Raw genomic sequence first — 21232 nt, 5'->3', positions numbered from 1 at the left:
CTAGCTCCATATTCTTTTTATTACTACACCAAACAAAAAAAAGAATTGCCATACTATGAAGCAACCACAGGAAAAGGTACAATGTGTACTTTTATAATACATTTTCTCTACTACAGTAATTGCTACAACCTTTAAAAAGAAGTAAAGTCAATTGGAATTATGTGAAAATTTTTTCGTTTTTTTAATGAAAAACACTTAATGCATAATTTACACGCAGGCAGGCAGAAATCCCACCAAGAGCAACTCATGGGAGGAGGAAATGGTATGAAGAGGGTTTAACACAAATAAACCCTCAATTAAATAAAAGTTGTACCTATATGGCATATCAACAGTAAGCTGTCCAACTTCCATATGTAGTATAAACTAGAAAGTATCTCCAACTGGTCTTCAAAGGTGTTTCATCAGATAAGATCAGCAACTAAAATAAAATGAGGTATAAATGAAATAAGGCTATAAAGTGAAAAGTGGACAAAAATCGCTTAATAATTAGACATCAGTACTCCACTTTTCTAAAAATAATCCAAAAAATCCTACACCAAAGATCAAGGACATAGGAATTATATTGAGGCTGACCTCTTGATATACCTACCATTCATGGGCATTTCATCAATTTGAGTTGAGTAGTACTGTTCAATATCTCTGAGGATACGGATGTCATCATTCTTTACAAATTAATCGCAACACACCCTTTCGGCCATATCGACCTGATCTCCCAATTCTTTAAGAAGAAAACAAAAAAGAGTTATAATTATCAGTAAATGTATCTTTTTTTTTTTTTGGTGGGGCAATGAGGGTTAAGTGACTTGCCCAGGGTCACACAGCTAGTGTCAAGTGTCTGAGGCTGGATTTGAACTCAGGTCCTCCTGAATCCAGGGCCAGTGCTTTATCCACTATGCCACCTAACTGCCCCCAGGTAAATGCATCAATGAGAAAATTTTTAAAACCCCACATCCAAGTACCTGTGTATGTATAATTCTCTGTTATTGGGTAAGTCATAGTTAATGATGAGAGAGACTTGAGGAACATCTAATCCTCTGGCCCAGACGTCTGTAGAAATAAGTACTCGGCTGAAAGAAAAAGAACAAAAAAATATTTAGTGGTACAAAATATTAGCCTTAGTTATAGAAAAACAAATCTTGGTTGGCTTGTACTACTTTTAAATGAGCTTGGCAAATAGCTATTAAAAAAAAAAATTATCCCACCACCCCTGTAATATTGCCAGCCTTGATTTGGTGGAGATGAATACACTGATATCAGATTTTAGAAGAATTAGGGAGAAAGCTGTGCTATTACACAAGTTTCTTCCTATGTCTCTAGAACACTACCTAACAAACCTGAATTTAGCTTTCAGTACCAGTCTTTTTTCATTTCCTCAGCCTGCTTTACAAAACAATGAAAAAACAGGATTTGATTTTGCTTCTTTCAATCTATCACCTATGTATATAACGAACCAATCTGGTATATATGTATGTCTTCCAATTTCTTTGAAATTCAAATCACACTTATCCCTTCATATACTTTTCTGCTAGCTACATTATTTTAAAGGAAAGGGGGGAAAATAACCTTCTAAAAGAAAAGTATGGAAATTTGAGAATTAAAATATAGGAAATCCCAGCAATAAAGGAAAAAAGAATGAGTGCTGGTCCTAAACACAACTATCTTTATCATCACCACCACCACCATCATCATCATGGCAGTTATATCATGCTTTTAAGGTTTAGAAATACCTTTATAGACATCTCATTTGATCTTCTCACAACCCTAGTGAGTGTGTGCTATTATTACTCTCATTTTACAGGTGAGGAAAACGAGGCAAAAGAGGTTAATTGACTTGCCCAGAGTCATGGAGCTATTAAGTATCTGACATTACTTGAATTCAGGTCTTCCTGACACCAGGTCAAATGATAATGGCCGACATCCTTCTAGCTCTTCTTTTTGGATCTCTACACTATACTACGGTGTTGAACTGATCTCATGGTATCCTCTTGTAGCCCAAGAACTTCTTACTGCAAAGCTCTCACCTATACTAGCTCTGAGCCTAACCTCATTCTCAAATGATTAAATCCATGTTTCCCACAGGGACTTGTATATTATCTAGTCTCTGATTTTTATCTTGGAGATCTTGTTTCTCGTTTCACATCCATACGCTTTCGTGTTTATACCCCTAGTGTCTTAAAATAGGACCTTATGTGTAGTATGCACTTATAAGTTTACTGAATAAACTAAGATACAACATGAAGAGATTTGTATGTTTATCCATTCTTGTTGCTGGAGGGTATCCTCTTTTTTTTTTTTAAATTAACAAGAATTTATTAAGCATTTGCTAGGTACCAGGCATTGTGCTAAGTGCTAGGATACACAGAAGGAACAAAAATATTTCTATTGATATTACTTCATTATCTATGGTACCTTTTAACGAGATGTAGTTTCCATTCTTCTCTTTTAATTAGATCTATTTTTGCTTTGTCTCAGATAAAGATTGCTGCTCCTGCTTTTTTTACTTCAGCTGAAGCATAATATATTCTGCTCCAACCTTTTACCTGTACTCTGTGTGTCTCTCTCGGCTTCAAATGTTTCTTGTAAACAACATATTGTAGGATTCTGGTTTTTAATGCACTCTGCTATCCATTTCCCATTTTAAAGAACAGTTCATTCCATTCACAGTTATGATGACTGTGTTTTCCCTCCATCCTATTTTCCCCTTTGTCTGTACTTTTTAAAAAAATTTTCACCCTATTTTTGGGGAACATCTTTAAAAGCATTCCTGGACACATCAATGCTTTAGCCCAAAAGACAAAGTAAAGAGATCTGAAGTGAAAATATTGTCACTGTGATGTTGTTAGTATTCAGAAACAGTAAGAGCCTCTCATGAGGTGCCTCAAATCACACTACATAAACACTCACATCATTTCCCTACCATCTCTTTAAAGTTGCCCTGATCATAGTATTTCTACTGAATTATGCTAACCTTGCACCGGATCTAAACTCTTTCATGATAGACTCTCTCTCTTTTTGAGGCATGTCTCCATGCATTGATGAAACGGTGAAGTTGGCTTCTCTCATCTTCTCAGTCAGCCAGTCTACCTTTAAACAAAATAACCAGAACCAAGGTTAAGCTCATTGATATATGGTTTAACCAAATCTGAGGATTTTAATTTAGTGTTAGCTAAGTAACACCAGCAGAGTCAATAAAAGAATGGGAGATAGGAAACCATTCCTCATAAAATAAAACTATTAAATGTAATTGGGGGTTTTAGAAAATGTAATTTTGCCCAGCTGCTACCAATCAGAACATTATTCTGTGAGACCTGAGACCTCATGTAAGCTCCACACAATTTTGTGGTTTGATAATCATTTTTATAGAAAAATAAAACTATTGCCACTCAGTATTCTCCTTATTTTGAAATGAACTGGAATAGAGTTTGTCATTAAAAGGATTCCTCATATCAATATTTTTAATACTATGGAGTCTTTTATAATCCAGAGAAATCATAATTGCTCAAACCTCTCACCAGGAAGAGGAGATTAGGAGTCACCTACCATACACCTCACACAGGAAGAGTTAAAGGATTTTTCTTTAGAAAGTACTGGCACTGCAACATTGTATTTAGGACAAGATGAAATGAGTTTTGGGAAGTAGATAAAATTGGAAGTGTCTTATAATTGCAAATTAAGAAACAACTACTTTATTATGCCCTAAAACATCATAATCTAAGTTAATAATGGAACTTGACACCAATTTTTTTCCCCAATTAGGCAAAAAGTGATGACTATACCTTCCTCTTGGTATTACAAAAGATGACTGCTTGAGTGATGGTCAAGGTATCATAAAGATCACACAAAGTGTCAAACTTCCATTCTTCCCTTTCACTGCCACAAAAAACTGTTTGATTCCTCTCGAGGAGTCAATTCATCACTTTAAAAGAAATTACAAACTCTTTAATGTTAATCATATTTTTGAGGAACTGTCATCCCTGCAAAGTCTCCTATCAATAAATACAACATCGATTCAACTTGGGAAAATTAGGCACATTACCAACTGACCTTCACCAGAAATGTCTCTAAATAATAAAAACTTAAAACTTTCCAGCATAACAAAAATTTCAACATTATATAACCTTTACTATTGTGTATTTTGTTATCATATATAAATTGTGCCATATCAACTACGTGACATTAGAACTTGGTTAGATGAACAACCAGGGAGAGTTCTCCCAACTTAAAAAAAAAACCCACAGTATTACATAGTTAGCAATAATTATAACAAATGGTCTAAACCATCAATGGGCTTGGATACTATACTAACCAGGAAAAATTAATTCCAAGGTCACTTACCGTTTTACCAAGATGCGAATTGGATCAGTCATGAATTTATTGGTCATCTCTAAGATCTCATGAGGTAATGTGGCACTGATCAAAACCACCTGAGTAGCTGGAGGCAGGTATCTATACACATCATAAATTTGTTCCTTGAACCCTATTAAGAGAAATCAAATCTTTCAGGAAAGATATTCCTTCTAATTTTTCCAATGTATTTTGAGTGTAATGGTTTTGAGTTCTTTATCTGTCACACGAACAAGTCATTTCCCTTCTCACAGGAACCCAAAGAAATCTCTAAGACTCTTAAGTTCCAGATGCACTGATCTGAATTGATTAAAGGAGTTTGCGCTATAAGAGTTCCCTAAACTCATAAAATCACAGATATTGATCAATAACTTTGTGGCCAGATGACCATGAGTATACTTAACGGAATGAGCATAAATGAACATGCATTTGTAATACAAATGGAACAAATGAATAAATATATATATGTAAATAGGCATTATAATTGTTATTGTGTTTCATGGTGCAGCTATTCCAGCTCAGGACACCTAGGGCTATCCTCCTATATTAAAGATTAGGAAACTGAGAGCCAGAGAAGATTGACGGACTTACCCAAGGTTATATGGCTAGTAAGCATATAAACCAGATGACTTCTGGGGTCTCCAAGTTACAAAGCTAAAACAAATTTTTATAGTTTTTCATTTCTGATAATTCTATATGATTTGTACAAAGGAAACAAGAGATTATCTGGGCCAAGTCTCTTAAGGCAGACTGTGGTAAGGAAAAAGCACAAATTTATGCTATTTAGTCTCAGTCGGGTTCGCATTGACACATAATTCTTTTATCTCTTGTTTACTCTCTAGTACCTTCCCCACTATGGTGCACTGAATCTTTTTCCACAGTCCTAAAGCCTACAACTCTACTGCTTTCACTCTAAGATTAACTTTCCTCCTAGAGGCCTTCCTAAGACAAGGAAGTCTCTCTCTTCTTTGTAAGACTATGATTTTGATCCTATCGCTTTTCACTTCTTCTAAGACTTATCAATTATTCCTCCTTTAAAGGCTCATAATTTACCTTTAACTAGGTAAAAATAAATAGAACAGAATGATAAGAAATATTTTTGTCCTCTGGGGTCAAATAAAGAAGCAGGAATTTGTTGGAACAATGCTAAATAAATAAATTTGCAAACAGGAAACTAAAACAGATGTACAAAAATACTAAATATGGATTTTACTATAGCCCACCCACCATGGTAAATCAAGGAAAATACAAATATGTAGTCCTTCAGGAAGATAACCATCAACAGGGTATGTGTTGAGTTGTTCTTCCAACAGTTACACCAATCCACCAAAGCCCAGTGTCTCTTTTGGAACAATATTAGGTATTTACAAAACAGCTAACTGGCATTAGGGGTATAACATATAAGGAAGAAAAAATGCAACTATGGTAAATAAGAATTAAAACTGGGGGGCAGCTAGGTGGTGCAGTGGATAAAGCACTGGCCCTGGATTCAGGAGGACCTGAGTTCAAATCCAGCCTCAGACACTTGACACTTACTAGCTATGTGACCCCGGGTAAGTCACTTAACTCTCATTGCCCTGCAAAACCAAAAAACAAAACCAACAAACAACCCCCCCCCAACCAAAAAACAAATAAACAACAAAACAAACAAAACAAAAAAGAATTAAACTGAAAACCTTGGTGTCATCCTACTCCATTTTAGCCAATGGTGGTTAACAAAAATTGGCAATACTAAATCTGACCAGCTAGGACTATACACTTCTGGCCATGATGGTCTCAATCTCTTCCATTTAAAGATGAACATTAGAAGGTTTATGTTCCTGATTACCCATTTCAAGATGTAAGCTAATTAAATACATTCACAAATTTAGGAAGGTACAAAAAGCATTATTCTTTACCCATAGCCAAACATACCTTTATTAAGCATTTCATCAGCTTCATCCAAAACCAACATTTTGATAGCACGGGTTCTTAAACTTCTGCGACGAATCATATCTATAAAATCAGTATTAAAAAAGATAACATTAAGAAATACATTTGTCCTTGTTATTCCATGTTAAAACAGATATAAACATAAGACTAGCTGCTTGACCAATGAAATGAAATAGCATTTAAGCTCATCTGTGAAATATCATTAATCAATCAATAAGCACTTAGTAAGGGCCTATTATTCGACAGGCACTGCATGGGGACACTAAGGTTACAAAGATAGGCAAAGAGTCTCTACTTTCAGGAGGCTTATAATCTATCATGGGAGATGACATATACTGAACGCGTGTGTGCGCCTATGCGCGCGCGCGCGCGCGCGCACACACACACACAGCAACTTAAAGAGAAGCAGAAAAGGACTCTTGTAGAAGGTAGTGCTTGAGCTGAACTTTGAAGGAAACTAGGAATTCTAAGAGGGGAAGGTGAGGAATGAGTGCATGCCAGGCATTTTGGGGAGTCTGTATAAAGTCATGGAGAAAGGAGATGGAGTGGTCATAGGTGAGGAATAGCAACAAAGCCAGTTTAACTGGACTGAACAGTGCTTAAAAGAGAGTAACTTATAATAAGGCTGGAAGTTAAGTTGAAGCCAGGTTGTGAAGAGCTTTAAATGCCAAAGAAAAATCACCTTGGGAGAAACATGAGGCTGGGCAACCAATTGAGAGGCTATTACAATAGTTCAGATTATAAGTGATATGTCTAAGATAGGGTAGTGGCTATGTGTGAAAAGAGAAGAGCTTGGGGCAGCTAGGTGGCGCAGTGGATAAAGCACCAGCCATGGAGTCAGAAGTACCTGAGTTCAAATCTGGGTAACTACATTATGCTTTAAAACACCATACACAGCAAATTAATATTAATACTCAATATATTGCATCAAACAACATAGCATCTAAATACTTAAAGGAAAAGTATCAAATCTATCTACTCCCACAACATTCTCAAATACAGCTCTTCTCTTTTTTTTTTTTAAGTGAGGCAATTGGGGTTAAGTGACTTGCCCAGGGTCACATAGCTAGTAAGTGTTAAGTGTCTGAGGCCGGATTTGAACTCAGGTGCTCCTGACTCCAGGGCCGGTGCTCTATCCACTTTGCCACCTAGCTGCCCTGGGAAGTCAGTTTTTAAAGGCTGTGATGAGTGAGAAGAAAAGAGGCAACAAAAAAAGTAGAAAGTTTTTTCTATAAATGTGGCTCTGACAGGAAGGACAAAATAGGACAACAGCTTGAATGGATAGTAAAGATCAAGAAAAGATTTCTTTAAAATGGAAGAAAGTTGGCACAGTGTGAACATGCTTACCAAATACACGGCCTGGTGTACCAGCAACAACATGCTGCCCATAATCCAATTTCCTGATATCTTCACCAACATTTGTCCCTCCAATACAGGCATGACATTGGACATTCATGTAATCACCCAGAGCAAGAAGACCCTGAATACAAGGGGTGAAAATATTAACATTGCTTTATATTCCCAAACAATCTTTAAAAAGGCAGATGTTAAGTTTACTGAATTTAAAAAAGACTGTTCCTATTCTAGAAAAGTAATCATAGAGCTAAGAAGGGGCCTTAGAAATCATCTAGTCCAATTCCTTCATTTTATCAGAGCAAACTGGGGTCCAGAGAAATTAGGAGACTTGCCCAAAGTCACACAGTAAGCGGCAGAGTCAAGATTCAAACTCAAATCCCATAACTTCAAGTTCAGCAGTCTTTCCAGTATACCACATTGCCTTGAAATACTCCCCCATTAGAGAGGCAGCTAGGTGGTGTAGTGGATAAAGCACCAGCCCTAGATTCAGGAGAACTTGAGTTCAAATCCAGCCTCAGACACTTGACACTTACTAGCTGTGTGACCCTGGGCAAGTCACATAACCTCCATTGCCCTGCCAAAAAAAAAAAAAAAAGGTGAAATACTCACCCATTATAATGTGAGCTCCCTGAGAGCAAAGATCTTTTTTTTTTTTTTTTGGCCTTTCTTTGGATCCCGAGCAACTTTCTGCACAGTGCCTGGCACACGGCAAGCACTTAATGTTAATTGACTGCCTCTCCAATGATGGCTATTTAATCTTTATGATGCAGTCATCATTACAGAATCTAATAGGCCACCTAGTCCAATGCCATACTTAAACAAGAATCCCCTCTACAACCTATGTGGTAGGAGGTTATTCAACTTTTGAAGACTTCTAGTAAGAGGGAATCTGTCCGGGTCGAGGGCCAATGCCCTTGACGGGGGCTGAGGATCAGAGACAATTAATAATTGACACATTAACACCACATTATGTGTGTAACTGTGCATTTTATTATTGGGACAACTCAGTATTTAAAGCAAAAGACCACAAAGTAATCAAATAAAGTCTCTGCAAGAATAATTCTTAAGAGAATAGGAGTAAGGGGCAGCTAGGTGGCAAAGTGAATAGAGCACCGGCCCTGAAGTCAGGAGTACCTGAGTTCAAATCTGGCCTCAGACACTTAACACTTACTAGCTGTGTGACCCTGGGCAAGTCACTTAACCCCAATTGCCTCATTTTAAAAAAAAGAAAAAGAAAGAGAGAGAATAGGAGTAATTTTTCAACCCTTCAGCCTTGACATGCCAGAACCTGTTCTAGACTTATACAGAGCAAGGTTTGTACAGCTGAGTCTCTCGGACCCCGGGAGACCAGCCAAGCATTGTCTCTGAAATCCAGGCCTTGGAGACTTTGCTACTTCAGTGACCAACCACGGCCCAAGCCTGGGGAGGGGGAACTCAGTCAGAGGGGCAACAGAGAGCCCCCTGGGTTCTCCACAGGAATCCACTGCCCCAGCAGGAATCTCCTTATACTTTTGGGTAGTCCTAATTGTTTAAGAGGGTTTTCCCCCTGCTTACGTCAAACCCAAACCAACTACTTTAAACTTCTACCTACTGTTCCTAATTCTGTCCTTTGGGGCCAACAGAATAAACCTAATCCTTCTTTCACGTGATGACTTTTCAAATACCTTAAGACAACCATTGCTACTCCTTTCTCCCCTCCCCATGTAACCTCCTCTGCAGGCTAAGCATCTTAATTTCCTTTAACCCATCCTCATGACAATGTAAAGATGTTAGATTTGAGGACAATGGGTTTGGAGTCAAACCCCTGCTTTATTGCTTACAGGTGTATGCTGTATTTGTGTGGCCTTAGGCAAGTTACTTAACATCTCTGGACCTCTGTTTCATTACCTGTAAAATGAGATGGTTGGACTAGATGATCTCCTAAGGTCTGTTATATCTCTAAATCTATTATCTTATGATCTCATGGCCCTGGTCAATGTCCTCTAGACAGTTTCTCTTAATGTGCTTCCTAAAATATGACACCCAGACATGAAAATGCTCCAGATGTTGTCTGACCAGAGAAAAAAGAATAGCCTCCTTGTTCCTAGACTCTATATCACTCTTGATGGAGCCTACAATTACAACAGCTTTTTTCTGACTGCTTATCAATTTGGTTTTGCAGACCAATGAAACCTGCAGATCTTTTCCCAGAAGAACTGTTATCTAACCATACCTCCTCCACCTTGCATTTGTGAAACTAGCTGTTTAACTCACATGTAAGACACTTATCCCAGTTAAATTTCATCTTACTACATTTGGTCTAGAATGGTAAGACCTGTTATTATCCTGACTCTGTCATCCAATTATTAGCTATATTTTCTATTTTGGCATTAATCTACTCATTTAATATGCAAGCTATCTATGCTTTTATCTAAGTCATTAATTTAAAATGTTAACTAGTATAGAACTAAACTACAGATCCATGGGGCATTTCACTAGAGACTTTCCAAGGTAACAACAAATAATTAATTGCTACTTTTTGGAGGCAGTCATTCAATCAGTCTAAATTTACCTACCCATAGTAGTTTACCTCACATCTTTCTATCTTGTCTAAAAGATTAACAGAAGATTTTGTTAAATGTTTTGCTAAATTTTAGTTAAAACTATATGTATAACAGCTCCCCTCACCCACTAGTCTAAAAAGAAATGAGGTTTATTACTCTGGCACAAACCCTTCATATTCACTAGCAATTGCTTTACTTCTACATTCTAGAATTTTCCCAGGAATTGAACACTGGCCTATAGCTTGCAGGCTACATTATTCCCTATTTTGAAAGTTATATTATTTTCCCTTCTCTAATCCAGCAGCATCTCATTCTCCAAGATATTTCAAAGATTGAGGACCACAATTCAATAAATTCCATCCGCAAAAAGCACAATTCTCATTTGCTTTTTAAAATTCAACTTTAAAAGCTATAAATAGCATGGGGTAAGTGTATGCACAAAGTTATTTAAAGACATAAATATAACATTTTTATTTTAATAACTATCTGACTTTTTTCTCCACCCCTCCTTTTTTAATGGAAAAAGACAAAGGCATTTTACAAACTAGTAATAATAAAATTACGGACATATTAATAAATATGTAATAATTTATAGCAACTAATAGGAATCAGAAAAAGATCAGATGTTCTTTTTCAGAGGAAAGAAAAATACAATCAGAAGATAAACTCCAGCAGCTATATTTCTCATTAGAATTACAAAAACAATAACTGATAATTTATTGTGTTCTCACCTTCTGAATTTGTACAGCTAATTCCCTAGTTGGGGCTAAGATCAAAGCCTGGGTTTCTCGCACCTGTTGAAACAAAAATTTAATTTAGAAAACACCACAAAGTCCTTAGGCACCTTCAGAGTAATATGTATAAACTTAGATGTCAGCTAAATGATTTCTTATTTTATATTTTTTATTTCCAAAGAAGACAAATATTATAAATATAGAATTAACAAATAACACATCACAAACAATTCCAATGACCCAAAACAGAATAAGAATTTTACTGGGAAATTATGTTTTGTTATACATTAGTAGATAATAGTATCTATTTATATATCCCTACCTGAATATCCAAACACTGGAGAACTGAAATGCTAAACGTTGCTGTTTTGCCGGTACCAGACTGAGACCTGTAAAAGCACAAAAACTTTAAAATGAATTTTTAAGCATAAGCAAATCCTCAATTATTAATAATATTCCAATAACTAAAAAAACATAACCCAATCTCAAATTATCACTGTTTTTAAATTTCTGTATTTAAAGAATCACTGAATTTTCAAGTTAAAAGGAACCTGAATAACCATTTAATTCAATCCATACCCATCACGGAATCCATAATCCATAACGAAATCACCATTATAACATTTTCAATGTGCAATTCTATATTGGATAATCAGTATTATCCTAAATTCTATTAAAAATAGGGGACAACTAGGTGGTGCAGTGGATAAAGCACCAGCCCTGGATTCATGAAGGACCTGAGTTCAAATCCAGCCTCAGACACTTGACACTTACTAGCTATGTGACCTTGGGCAAGTCACTTAACTCTGTCTCACAAAAAAAAAAGAAGAAGAAATAAAGAAAACAAAAACCTTAACTATTAAATAACTTTCTAGAAGTTATAACCCAAAGCTCTAAAAAACATTCGGGAGTATTATATTTTCCAAAGGACAGCTTCACCCTTTTTTACTTCCTAGACAATACTTCCCCAAGCTCATCACATCAGACTTCTGAGAGTCTCTCTTCTAAAAGAGTTGCCAGGGAAACCACTTTTTAGCTACTTAGACATAATAGTACTGGCAAAATAAGATAGCTTATGACACTAAATGGCTACAGTTCTACAATCCTCTCCAAATAATAAAAGTTATAAGAAAGCCTTTTGTTAAATTAGGCAAACCAGAAAAGGGGATTTTAGAAATGAAATAGTTGGAACTACCATTTCAGACTGGGGGGGGGGGGGGAAACAGTAAGGTTTAAGTGACTTGCCCAGGGTCACACAGCTAGGAAGTGTCAAGTATCTGAGGTCATATTTGAACTCAGGTCCTCCTGAATCCAGGGCTGGTGCTTTATCTACTGCGCCACCTAGCTGACCCTGGAACTACCATTTCAAGTGCCAAGTGAAAACTAAATAAGCCTTGTGAAAGGACCAAAAAGTCCTTTATCAGAGAGCAACTACAAAAGTAAAATAAAACTGCAATTAAATTAAAAAAAGAAAGCTGGTTAAAATTTTATCAAAATCGAATAAAACTTTTCTCAAAGAAGTTAACAATTCCCTCTTCTTAATAGGTCTCTGATTTCTTTATTAACCACATAAATTAACTTACTGTGCAATGACATCTCTTCCTTTAATAATTTGCTTGATGGCACGCTGTTGGATAGCTGATGGTTTCTCAAAACCTATAAAAAGAAATATTTTTAAATGCTTCAGACTTTGCTTCCATCCAAAGAGTTTTCTCTTTTCTACTGCTACATTTTCTTAAAAAGCTAAATTTTTAATTGTACCTTCTGTTTTTGTATCACAATAATTCCAGAAAACACCCTCACCCCGCCCTACCCATTCAAATCATCCCTGTATAACAACGGCAGAAAAAGCTGTCAGGCTCTTCAAATACTTATATTTCTGGTCTTTGGCCACTTGGCTGCTTATTAAGAACTCCACTTATCAATTTCTGATGTTGCTACTATTTAATTCTGGAATAATTTCAATTATTTGTCATTATTGAGCAATGAATTATCCAGAATGAGTGAGTTTTCTAAATAAAGGGTTATAATATTTACCTTTAAATACCAACATCTTCATTTTACTGTTTTGAAAGAAAACTTTTTTCCCTTTTAAATAGCATTTTATTTTTTCCAATTACATGTAAAGACAATTTTTACATTTTTAAAAATAAAACTGAGTTCCAAATTTTCTCCCTCCCCTAAACCCCTCTGTAATAGGGTAATTTGACATAGATTATATATGTGCAAACATGTAAAACATTTCAGTGTAGTCATGTTGTGAAACAAGAAACAGAACAAAAGGGGGAAAAAAACCACAAAAAAAAAAATAAAGAAAACAGTATGCTTCCATCTGCATTCAGACTCCACCAGTTCTTTTTTTGGATGTGGACAGTATTTTCCAACTTGAGTCCTCTGGAATTGTCTTGTATCACTGTATGGCTGAGAAAAGCTAAATCAGTCATGGTTGATCATCACAATAATGTTGGTGTTACTGTGTATAATGTTCTCCTGGTTCTGTTCACTTCACTTTGCATCAGTTCATGTAAGTCTTAATGGAAAACTAGAAAGTGTGTTAAATACTTTTCCGTCTTAGTAAACAGAGCATACTAGGCAGCTTTTAATTGTTTTCTTGATGGTTCAGGGTCACTGTTGATCATATTGGACTGTAATTACAATTACCTATTTAGTTATCACTGTAATTCAGTCATGACTGTTAAGAATAGTAAGACTCTCAGGAGGACCTGAGTTCAAATCTGACCTCAGACACTAAATACTTACTAGCTGTGTGACCCTGGGCAAGTCACTTAACCCCAATTGCCTCACCAAAAAATTTATTAAAAAAAAAAGAATAGCAAGACAGCTCCTGTACAGATTGCTGAGGATCCAGATATCAGAAATCTGACTACTGAATAAAATCTGGGTCAAATAAAACTATGGATGAAATTTTTGTTTTCAAAAAGATGTCTTTGTTCATGTTGATTCCCTTCTTGAAGTGTGTTAAACCCTCCTCTCTACCTGTTCTAATTCTACCTTCAAGGCTTACCACTTCTTACCACTTCAATTCTAAGTAATCTCTCTTCTGAACGCCACTAGCAAGCCAGACATACTCTATTTTTTGTCAGACATACTCTTTAAAATCTACTGCTCATTTAATAATAAGCTGAATTGAATACTAATTATCTTGCATGCCTCAGTTTCTCTTCTCTGAATTAGTAATTATGCCTTACATTTCTGTATTTCCCATATAATAATCAACAAATCCTTGTTGAGGGAAGGGGAATCAAGATACTAGGTACAGATGCCCATGAAAAAAGAATGGGTAAAATGGGATAAGATTAGCCACTGGTTCTGTCCTGAACCCAAATCATTTCAGGGAGGGGGGATCATGAAGGGGCCAAAAAGAGTCACATTGAAAGATGAGGGACTAAAAATGAATGAAATGATGAATCCTCTAGCTGGGAATGGGAGAGATGCAGGACCACATAAAAATAGAAGGTTAAGGGTAAGGAGAAGAGAAGGGACAGCCTAAGTAAGAATTTCAAAGTTTGTCTTTGACTCCATATCATCTATTTTCTAAAACCTTTCTCTCTTAAATCCTTTAGGTACCAAGTATCCTCTTACTGTCCTTTACTTGGTTCTCCAGTTCTGTTCCTTCTTAATGTATCCTGTAATCTAAAATTCAGGAGAGGCAAGGCCTAATTGGCCTCTGGACAGAGCATTGTTTCTAGCATATTTATTTCCCTTTAATTAGTTACTACCAGGGAAACTACTTTTTAGCTACTTAGACATAATAGTATTGGCAAAATAAGATAGCTTATGACACTGAATGGTTACAGTTCTACAATCCTCTCCAAATAATAAAAGTTATAAGAAAGCCTTTTGTTAAATTAGGCAAACCAGAAAAAGGGATTTTAGAAATGAAATAGTTGGAACTACCATTTTAGACTTGGGGGGGGGGACAGTAAGGTTTAAGTGACTTGCCCAGGGTCACACAGCTAGGAAGTGTCAAGTATCTGAGGTCATATTTGAACTCAGGTCCTCCTGAATCCAGGGCTGGTGCTTTATCCACTGTGCCACCTAGCTGACCCTGGAACTACCATTTCAAGTGCCAAGTGAAAACTAAATAAGCCTTGTGAAAGGACCAAAAAGTCCTTTATCAGAGAGCAACTACAAAAGTAAAATAAACCTGCAATTAAATTAAAAAGAGTTAAAATTTCTACTCTACTCTACTGAGTCTAGTATTATGGGACCACCTTGAATTTATTTTTGAACTGACTCAAACACCAAGTTTGACTAAAGAATGTTCTAGGAAGAGATTATCTAGAGTTACTCTGTCCATAATTGGCCTGCTCTAGTTTAGATCTGTAACTCTGAGGATGGAACATAATGAAGCAAACTGAGTTAATGAACTCAGCTAGCTATATTTTCTCTACTATTGTTACATAAGCAAGGTTTACTCCATCATCAAATACCATGGAAATCTCCTAAGAAATACAATTCTTTATCACTATAGGCACTCAAATAGTTTGGATAACTAATAACTGAGAATGTATAGCCCCTAGAATCTGTGCCCACCCATTACCCAATGCTTCTACCTTCCCATAGCTCAGGGCTACACTGCTTGGATCTTTGTTCCTCAACAAAAGGTAATGATTCCCACTGCCAATACAGACAAGTCTCCTTCATGACTAATAACAACAGCTGGTATTCACACAGCATTTTGCTCTATATACATTTTCTCCTCTGAACTTCATAACAACCCTCTGAAATAGATAAAGGTGGCTTCATTACTCATTTTAAAGATGAATCAGAAATTCAGAGAGGTTGTCACTTGTCAACGGATATACAACTAGCTAAGAGTTAGAGGCAGTGTTTAAGCCCAGGTCAGTCATGACTCCCAACTTCTTAGGGGAAAAACGATCAACCAGGAGCTTAAAACATTAAATAAAACACATGCACCAGAGACATCCCTTGATGGAAAAGAGATGGAACTGAGTTCCCTTGAGTTATGGATGTAGGGATCTTCAGAAGGGACTCAGACCTTTTTTCTATTTAACCAATCTTAGAGATGCTTGCTTTGTTTATTAAAAAAAAAACAAACAAAACACTACCCATGCGAGTTACATATAGCTTCCTCATTATAACATAAACAATTACAATTATATAACATACAATTAAATGTGATGAATTAATTTTATTCTTAAATTGAGTATATAGTCTTCAGCCCTTTATAATTTTAGCTAATATTTCAACTTTAAAATGGTCAAGCTCAACAAGCCTACCAAGTGATCATTTTAACTTCTACTTGCAAACCACCAGTGATGGGAAACTCATTGCTATGTGTGGCAGTCCAATCTTTTGGGCAGCTTTGTGATCTTTAAGCATCCTGTCACTCACAATATAAAGTGGAGGAACTAGCCTTGGAAACAAAAAGGTTCCTTTTTCTCTAATAGTATCTTAATTTCAATACAGTTGAAACCACTTTTTACACAGACACACAGACACACACACCCCTGTTCCCTCTCACTTAACTATATCATTGACACCAACATTTACTCAAGTTTCCTTACGTTCAAAATCTTGGTGATCTTTGATACCAGCAAAGATCTACCAGTTACCATCTCCTATTGATTCTAATGCCACAAATTTTCCTGCATCCACTTCAATTTCTCTACTACTACCAATCTTAATGCTACCACTATATTATAATTATCATACTCTCCTTTTTCCTACCTCCAAACCATTATTTTTGCAAGAATTATCTTGCTTGAGCCTATATTTGTCATTTTTTTTTGCTTAAAACCTTTCTTATTACGTACTACATAAAGTTTAAATTCTTTAAAATTTGGCATTCAGTGTCCTCTCCACAATCTGGGTGTCACCCAACCTTTCCAATTATATCTCATACTACTGCTTTCCATTCTCAACACTCCAAGAAATATTACAGGCCACAGAACTGACATATTTGCTCTGTAGGGACAGCAAGGGAAAAGGTAGAATCAAAGATAACTGAGAGGATAATAATGTCTTTATCAGAAAGAGAATTCAAGATAGGGAAGCTTGCAGGGGGGTCTGCTTGAAAGACAGTAATTCAAAATGCTAGTAGGAGCAGAAATATGCAAGAAGCTAAAAACAACCCTTTTCCTAGAGTAGGAAAGGGTAGCTAACAGATGCATATATTGTGAAGAGGAGTCAAATTCAGTTGTGGGTTGGACTACTCAGTCTCTAAAGTCCCTTCCAACTTGCAACTGTGTCTCCCCCAAGGGCCTAGCCGAGTGTTTTGTACACTGTAACTGATTAACAGGTGTTTGTTATTTTGTATTATACTTATTGTGTATGAGTCATGTCTGCCTACTGGACTAAACCCCATGAAGGGAAAGACTGTTTCATCGAAACTCCTTTCTCTGTGCATTTAGCACAGTGCTCTACATGTAGTAGACATGCAATTAATGTTTGCTGACATGAACTGGTACAATTGAAAAAGCATTCTAAGGATAATCAGAAACCCTGAATGCTATTCTTACCTTTGCCACTACTTTGTTGTGTGAATTTACTTAACAGGTACACAACTGGATAATTTGAGGGAGAGAACACTAAAAACTAGAGGATGGAGGTCATCAGGAAACAAGGTGACCCCTGAGCAGAGTATGAATGAAGCTAAGGACTTTAAGAGGCAAAGATAAAGAGGGAGCAAGCATATCCAAGTGAAGGGAAGGAGTATGTGTAAAGCCATGGAGATGGGAAATGGAGCATTGTTCTGGGAAATCTAGGAGATCAGTCTGGTTAGAAATGTAGACTTTTATAAAGAAGAGTGATGTAAAATGTGTCAGCCTAAGGAGTTTTTTATTTCATCCTAGAGGCTGGGGGGTAGGTGGGGAGCAGGAAAGTGGCATCCATGGTCAGTTTTAGCAGCTATATGGAGGCTGGTTTGGAGAAAAGATAGACTGAAATCAAGAAGACCAATTAGGAGGCTTTATAACAGTCCAAATCGGGAGGACAATAAGGGCCTGATTTACTGCAGTGGTTTTGAATGGCAGGAGGGGGCAAATGTGAGATGCTGAGGAGATAGTGTTTTAAATGAAATTGCTTAAAAACAAGAAAACATTTATAAACCCTGTGTTCGTAATTAAATATTTGTTGACAAAGTCAGAATGTTAAATATACCATCTATTTCAGATAGTAGAAACTGATAATCCTGAAATGTTTGAGAAAAGAGTTGCTACCCTCATGGATGCTGAAAGAAAAAAAAAATGACTCTTCAGGCACAGTTAATCAGCTTTTGCACAATCTGGGTCCAAATAAGAATCGTTCTAAGAGTAGTGCTGGGGGCAGCTAAGTGGCGCAGTGGATAGAGCACCAACCCTGGATTCAGAAGGACCTGAGTTCAAACCTGGCCTCAGACACTTTACACTTACTAGCTGTGTGACCCTAGGCAAGTCACTTAACCCCAATTGCCTCACAAAAAAAAAAAAAAAAAAAAAAAGTAGTGCTAAGCACATTCAAAAAGAGGCAAAAGACAGTCCCTGTCCTCAAGGAACTAAAAATCATATTGGAGAGGGGGACACACAACATACAAAAATCTGTATTCAAAGTAAATTATACACAGGATAAATAGGAAGTGATTTACAGAGGAAGGGCACTAGAATTAAGAGGGGTTAGGGAGGGCTTTTAGTAAAAAAGGAATTTTGCTTGGGACTTAAAGGAACCTAGGGAGGTCAGCAGGCTGAGCAGAAGAGAGTTCCTGACATGGGGAATAGTCAGAGAAAAAGCCCAGAGCTGAGATGGAGTGTGTTGTTCATTGAACAGCAAAGAGGCCGCTGCTCACTGGACTGAAGAGTAGATGGTAGGCAAAAGGTATGAAGACTGGAAAGGCAGGAGGGGGCTAGGTTATGAAGGGCTTTGAATGCCAAAGACAACATTTTTTTATTTGATGCTGGAGGCAACAGGAACCACTGGAGTTTACTGAGTGGAGGTGGGGGGTGATAAGGTGAGACCTTTGATTTAGGAAAATCATTGTAGTGGCTGAATGGAGGATTTATGGAAGGTAGACCAAGAGCAGTCTATGACATTAGTCCAGGCATGAGGTGAAGAGCAGTGGCAGTGCTAGAAGAGAGTGTATTCCAGAGATGTTGCAGTTGCAAAAATAGAACTGATAGACCTCAGCAACAGATTAAATATTGGGGGGAGGGGGGTGGGGAGTGAATGAGGAATCCAGGATGACTCCAAGGTTGTAAGCCTGAGGAAGTGGGAGGATGGTGTTGCTCTTACAGTAATAGAGAAGGTAGGAGTGTCAAGGGTTTAGGAGGAAAGACAAGTTTCATTTTGGACATGTTGAATTTAAGATGTCTAGTGGACATCCAGTTTGAGATGTCTTAAAGGCAGTTGGAGATGTAAGACTGGAGGTCAGCAGGGAGTTCTGGACATTGACTGGTAAATTTGAGTCTTCAGCACAGAAAAGGTAATTAAATCCATGGGAACTGCTGAGATTAACAAGTGAACACAAAACAAAATTGTTTCAGTCCTCGAAGAGCTTACATTCTATCGGGTGAAAACAACATGTAGGCCTATAAGCATATATAAAATGCACACACTATACAAGGTAACACCAGTGGTTTAACTTGATCAAGAGAGGTCTCCTGGAAGATCTCTTAGAGAATTTAAGAGGCAGAGGTGAGGAGGGAGTACATTCCAAACAAGGGGTAAATCTATACAAAAGCATGTAAAAAGTGGGTGGAATGTCTTGTGTGAGAATCAGCATGAGGTGGTCTGGCTAGATCACATTGTGTGTGAAGGGGAGTAAGTATAATAAGGACAGAAGGTAGTTGGTTGTGAAGAAGTTTTAAAGGTCAATCAGTTCTTACTATTTATTGAATAAAAAATTCAAAATATTTTTCCTTATGAATTTACAAGGTCTTCTGAATCAGAGCACCTAATCTAAAATCAGTAACTTTTCCATGTTAAGATATTGAGGATTTTTTCCACTTCAAATTTGTCCCCATACACTTAAAGGCTGTATGACACAGGGCAGGACATTTAACCCATTTCATCAGTTTCCTCAACTGTAAAAAAGAGCTAATAGTAGTACCTACCTCACAGAACTGTTGTGAGGATAAAATGAGATAATATTTGTAAAGTGCCTAGCATATTTTAGGTGACTTGCCCAGAGTGACACAACTAGTAAGTGTCAAGTGTCTCAGGCTGGATTTGAACTCAGGTCCCTCCTGAATCCAGGGCCGGTATTTCATCCACTTCGACACCTAGCTGTCCAAATGTCTAGCATATTGCCTGCCACAGAGAGGATGCTCAATAAATATTTACTCCATCCTTCCCCCTTTTGGGGTTCAGTAATACATTAATATGCTTCAATTAAACAGATATATATTATTTACTACTTATCATCTGCTACTTTACCAATAAGACCCAACAGCAGGTTTGCACCTGAACTTGGAATTGCAAGATCAGAATTTGACTTTGGACCCCAGAGTACAGAGACTGTGCAAAAAGGTACTCTTAAGTCTCAGTATAGGGATAATAATATTTGTACTTCTAACCTTATGGGGATGCTGGGAGGAAAAGCCTTTGTAAAATGAACTTTATCCGTGCCCCTCGGTCTCCCCTTCCCTTCCCTCCCCTCCCTCTGAGGACTCAGTACCGCGCTCGGAGAGGAAGCTCAGGGAACTCCCCCGAGGGAAGCTCGCAGGCTGGCCTGCCAATGAGGTCATCGCGGGGCGGAGCTTGGGGCTCCTTAGGCTGCCCGCTGCCTGAAGGCCTACAACGACACCCGACCTAACCGACTCATGCCTCGTTTCTATGGGCCCTTAACACACTCCGCTCTTCTCTCCCGAGCCCATGCCGCCTTCCCTTCCAGCCGCGCGCCTGCCTCGGCCGGTCGTTCCCCCGCAACCCCGTCGGCCCCCGAGTCCCGCTCACCATAGGCGTAGATGCCTCGCAGCAGGTCCTCCCGCAAACCCATCGTGTCGAAGGTGGGTGTCACGTCCACCTCTTCACTGGTCTCGAATTCCACTTTGGTCATGTCTTCTTCCTTCAGCAGCCGCTTCCGCGCAGAACCTGAAGTAGCCATCGTGGCCGTGGCAGCCATACTGCCCGAGAAGCCGGAAAAAAGGTAGTGGCGGCAGGGAACTGCGCGCGCGCGCACTCACGCCGAAGCCCCAGAAAGACGTGCACAGAAAGAGCTAATAGGCTGCGCCGTCATTCGCCCAGCGCCGTAGGAAGGGTCAGGGGTAGGCGGTGTGCGTCGGGACGTACGCCAGCACGTACGCACAGGCCCGTACCAACTGAAACATGCGCCCAGGAGGCTCTGGGGCTGCGTTTTTTATACTC

The 21232-nt window shown here is 37.9% G+C and overlaps 1 protein-coding gene across 1 annotated transcript; it reads right to left on the bottom strand.

The window, feature by feature from the left end:
• Positions 1 to 21085, bottom strand: EIF4A3 (eukaryotic translation initiation factor 4A3). Its single transcript, XM_043964326.1, is given in 12 exon segments — positions 1 to 418; positions 590 to 718; positions 960 to 1067; positions 2969 to 3084; positions 3777 to 3883; positions 4307 to 4477; positions 6259 to 6339; positions 7624 to 7756; positions 10907 to 10969; positions 11232 to 11298; positions 12493 to 12565; positions 20822 to 21085. Coding segments are annotated over 11 exon segments (1149 nt in total). The 5' UTR covers positions 20991 to 21085; the 3' UTR covers positions 1 to 418; positions 590 to 657.
• Positions 21086 to 21232: the final 147 nt, after the last annotated feature.

The sequence above is a fragment of the Dromiciops gliroides genome, chromosome 4 (assembly GCF_019393635.1).
Source record: "Dromiciops gliroides isolate mDroGli1 chromosome 4, mDroGli1.pri, whole genome shotgun sequence".
NCBI lineage: Eukaryota > Metazoa > Chordata > Mammalia > Microbiotheria > Microbiotheriidae > Dromiciops > Dromiciops gliroides.
Note: the sequence above shows the minus strand (reverse complement) of the source record. Positions and strands in the feature narration are given on the sequence as shown.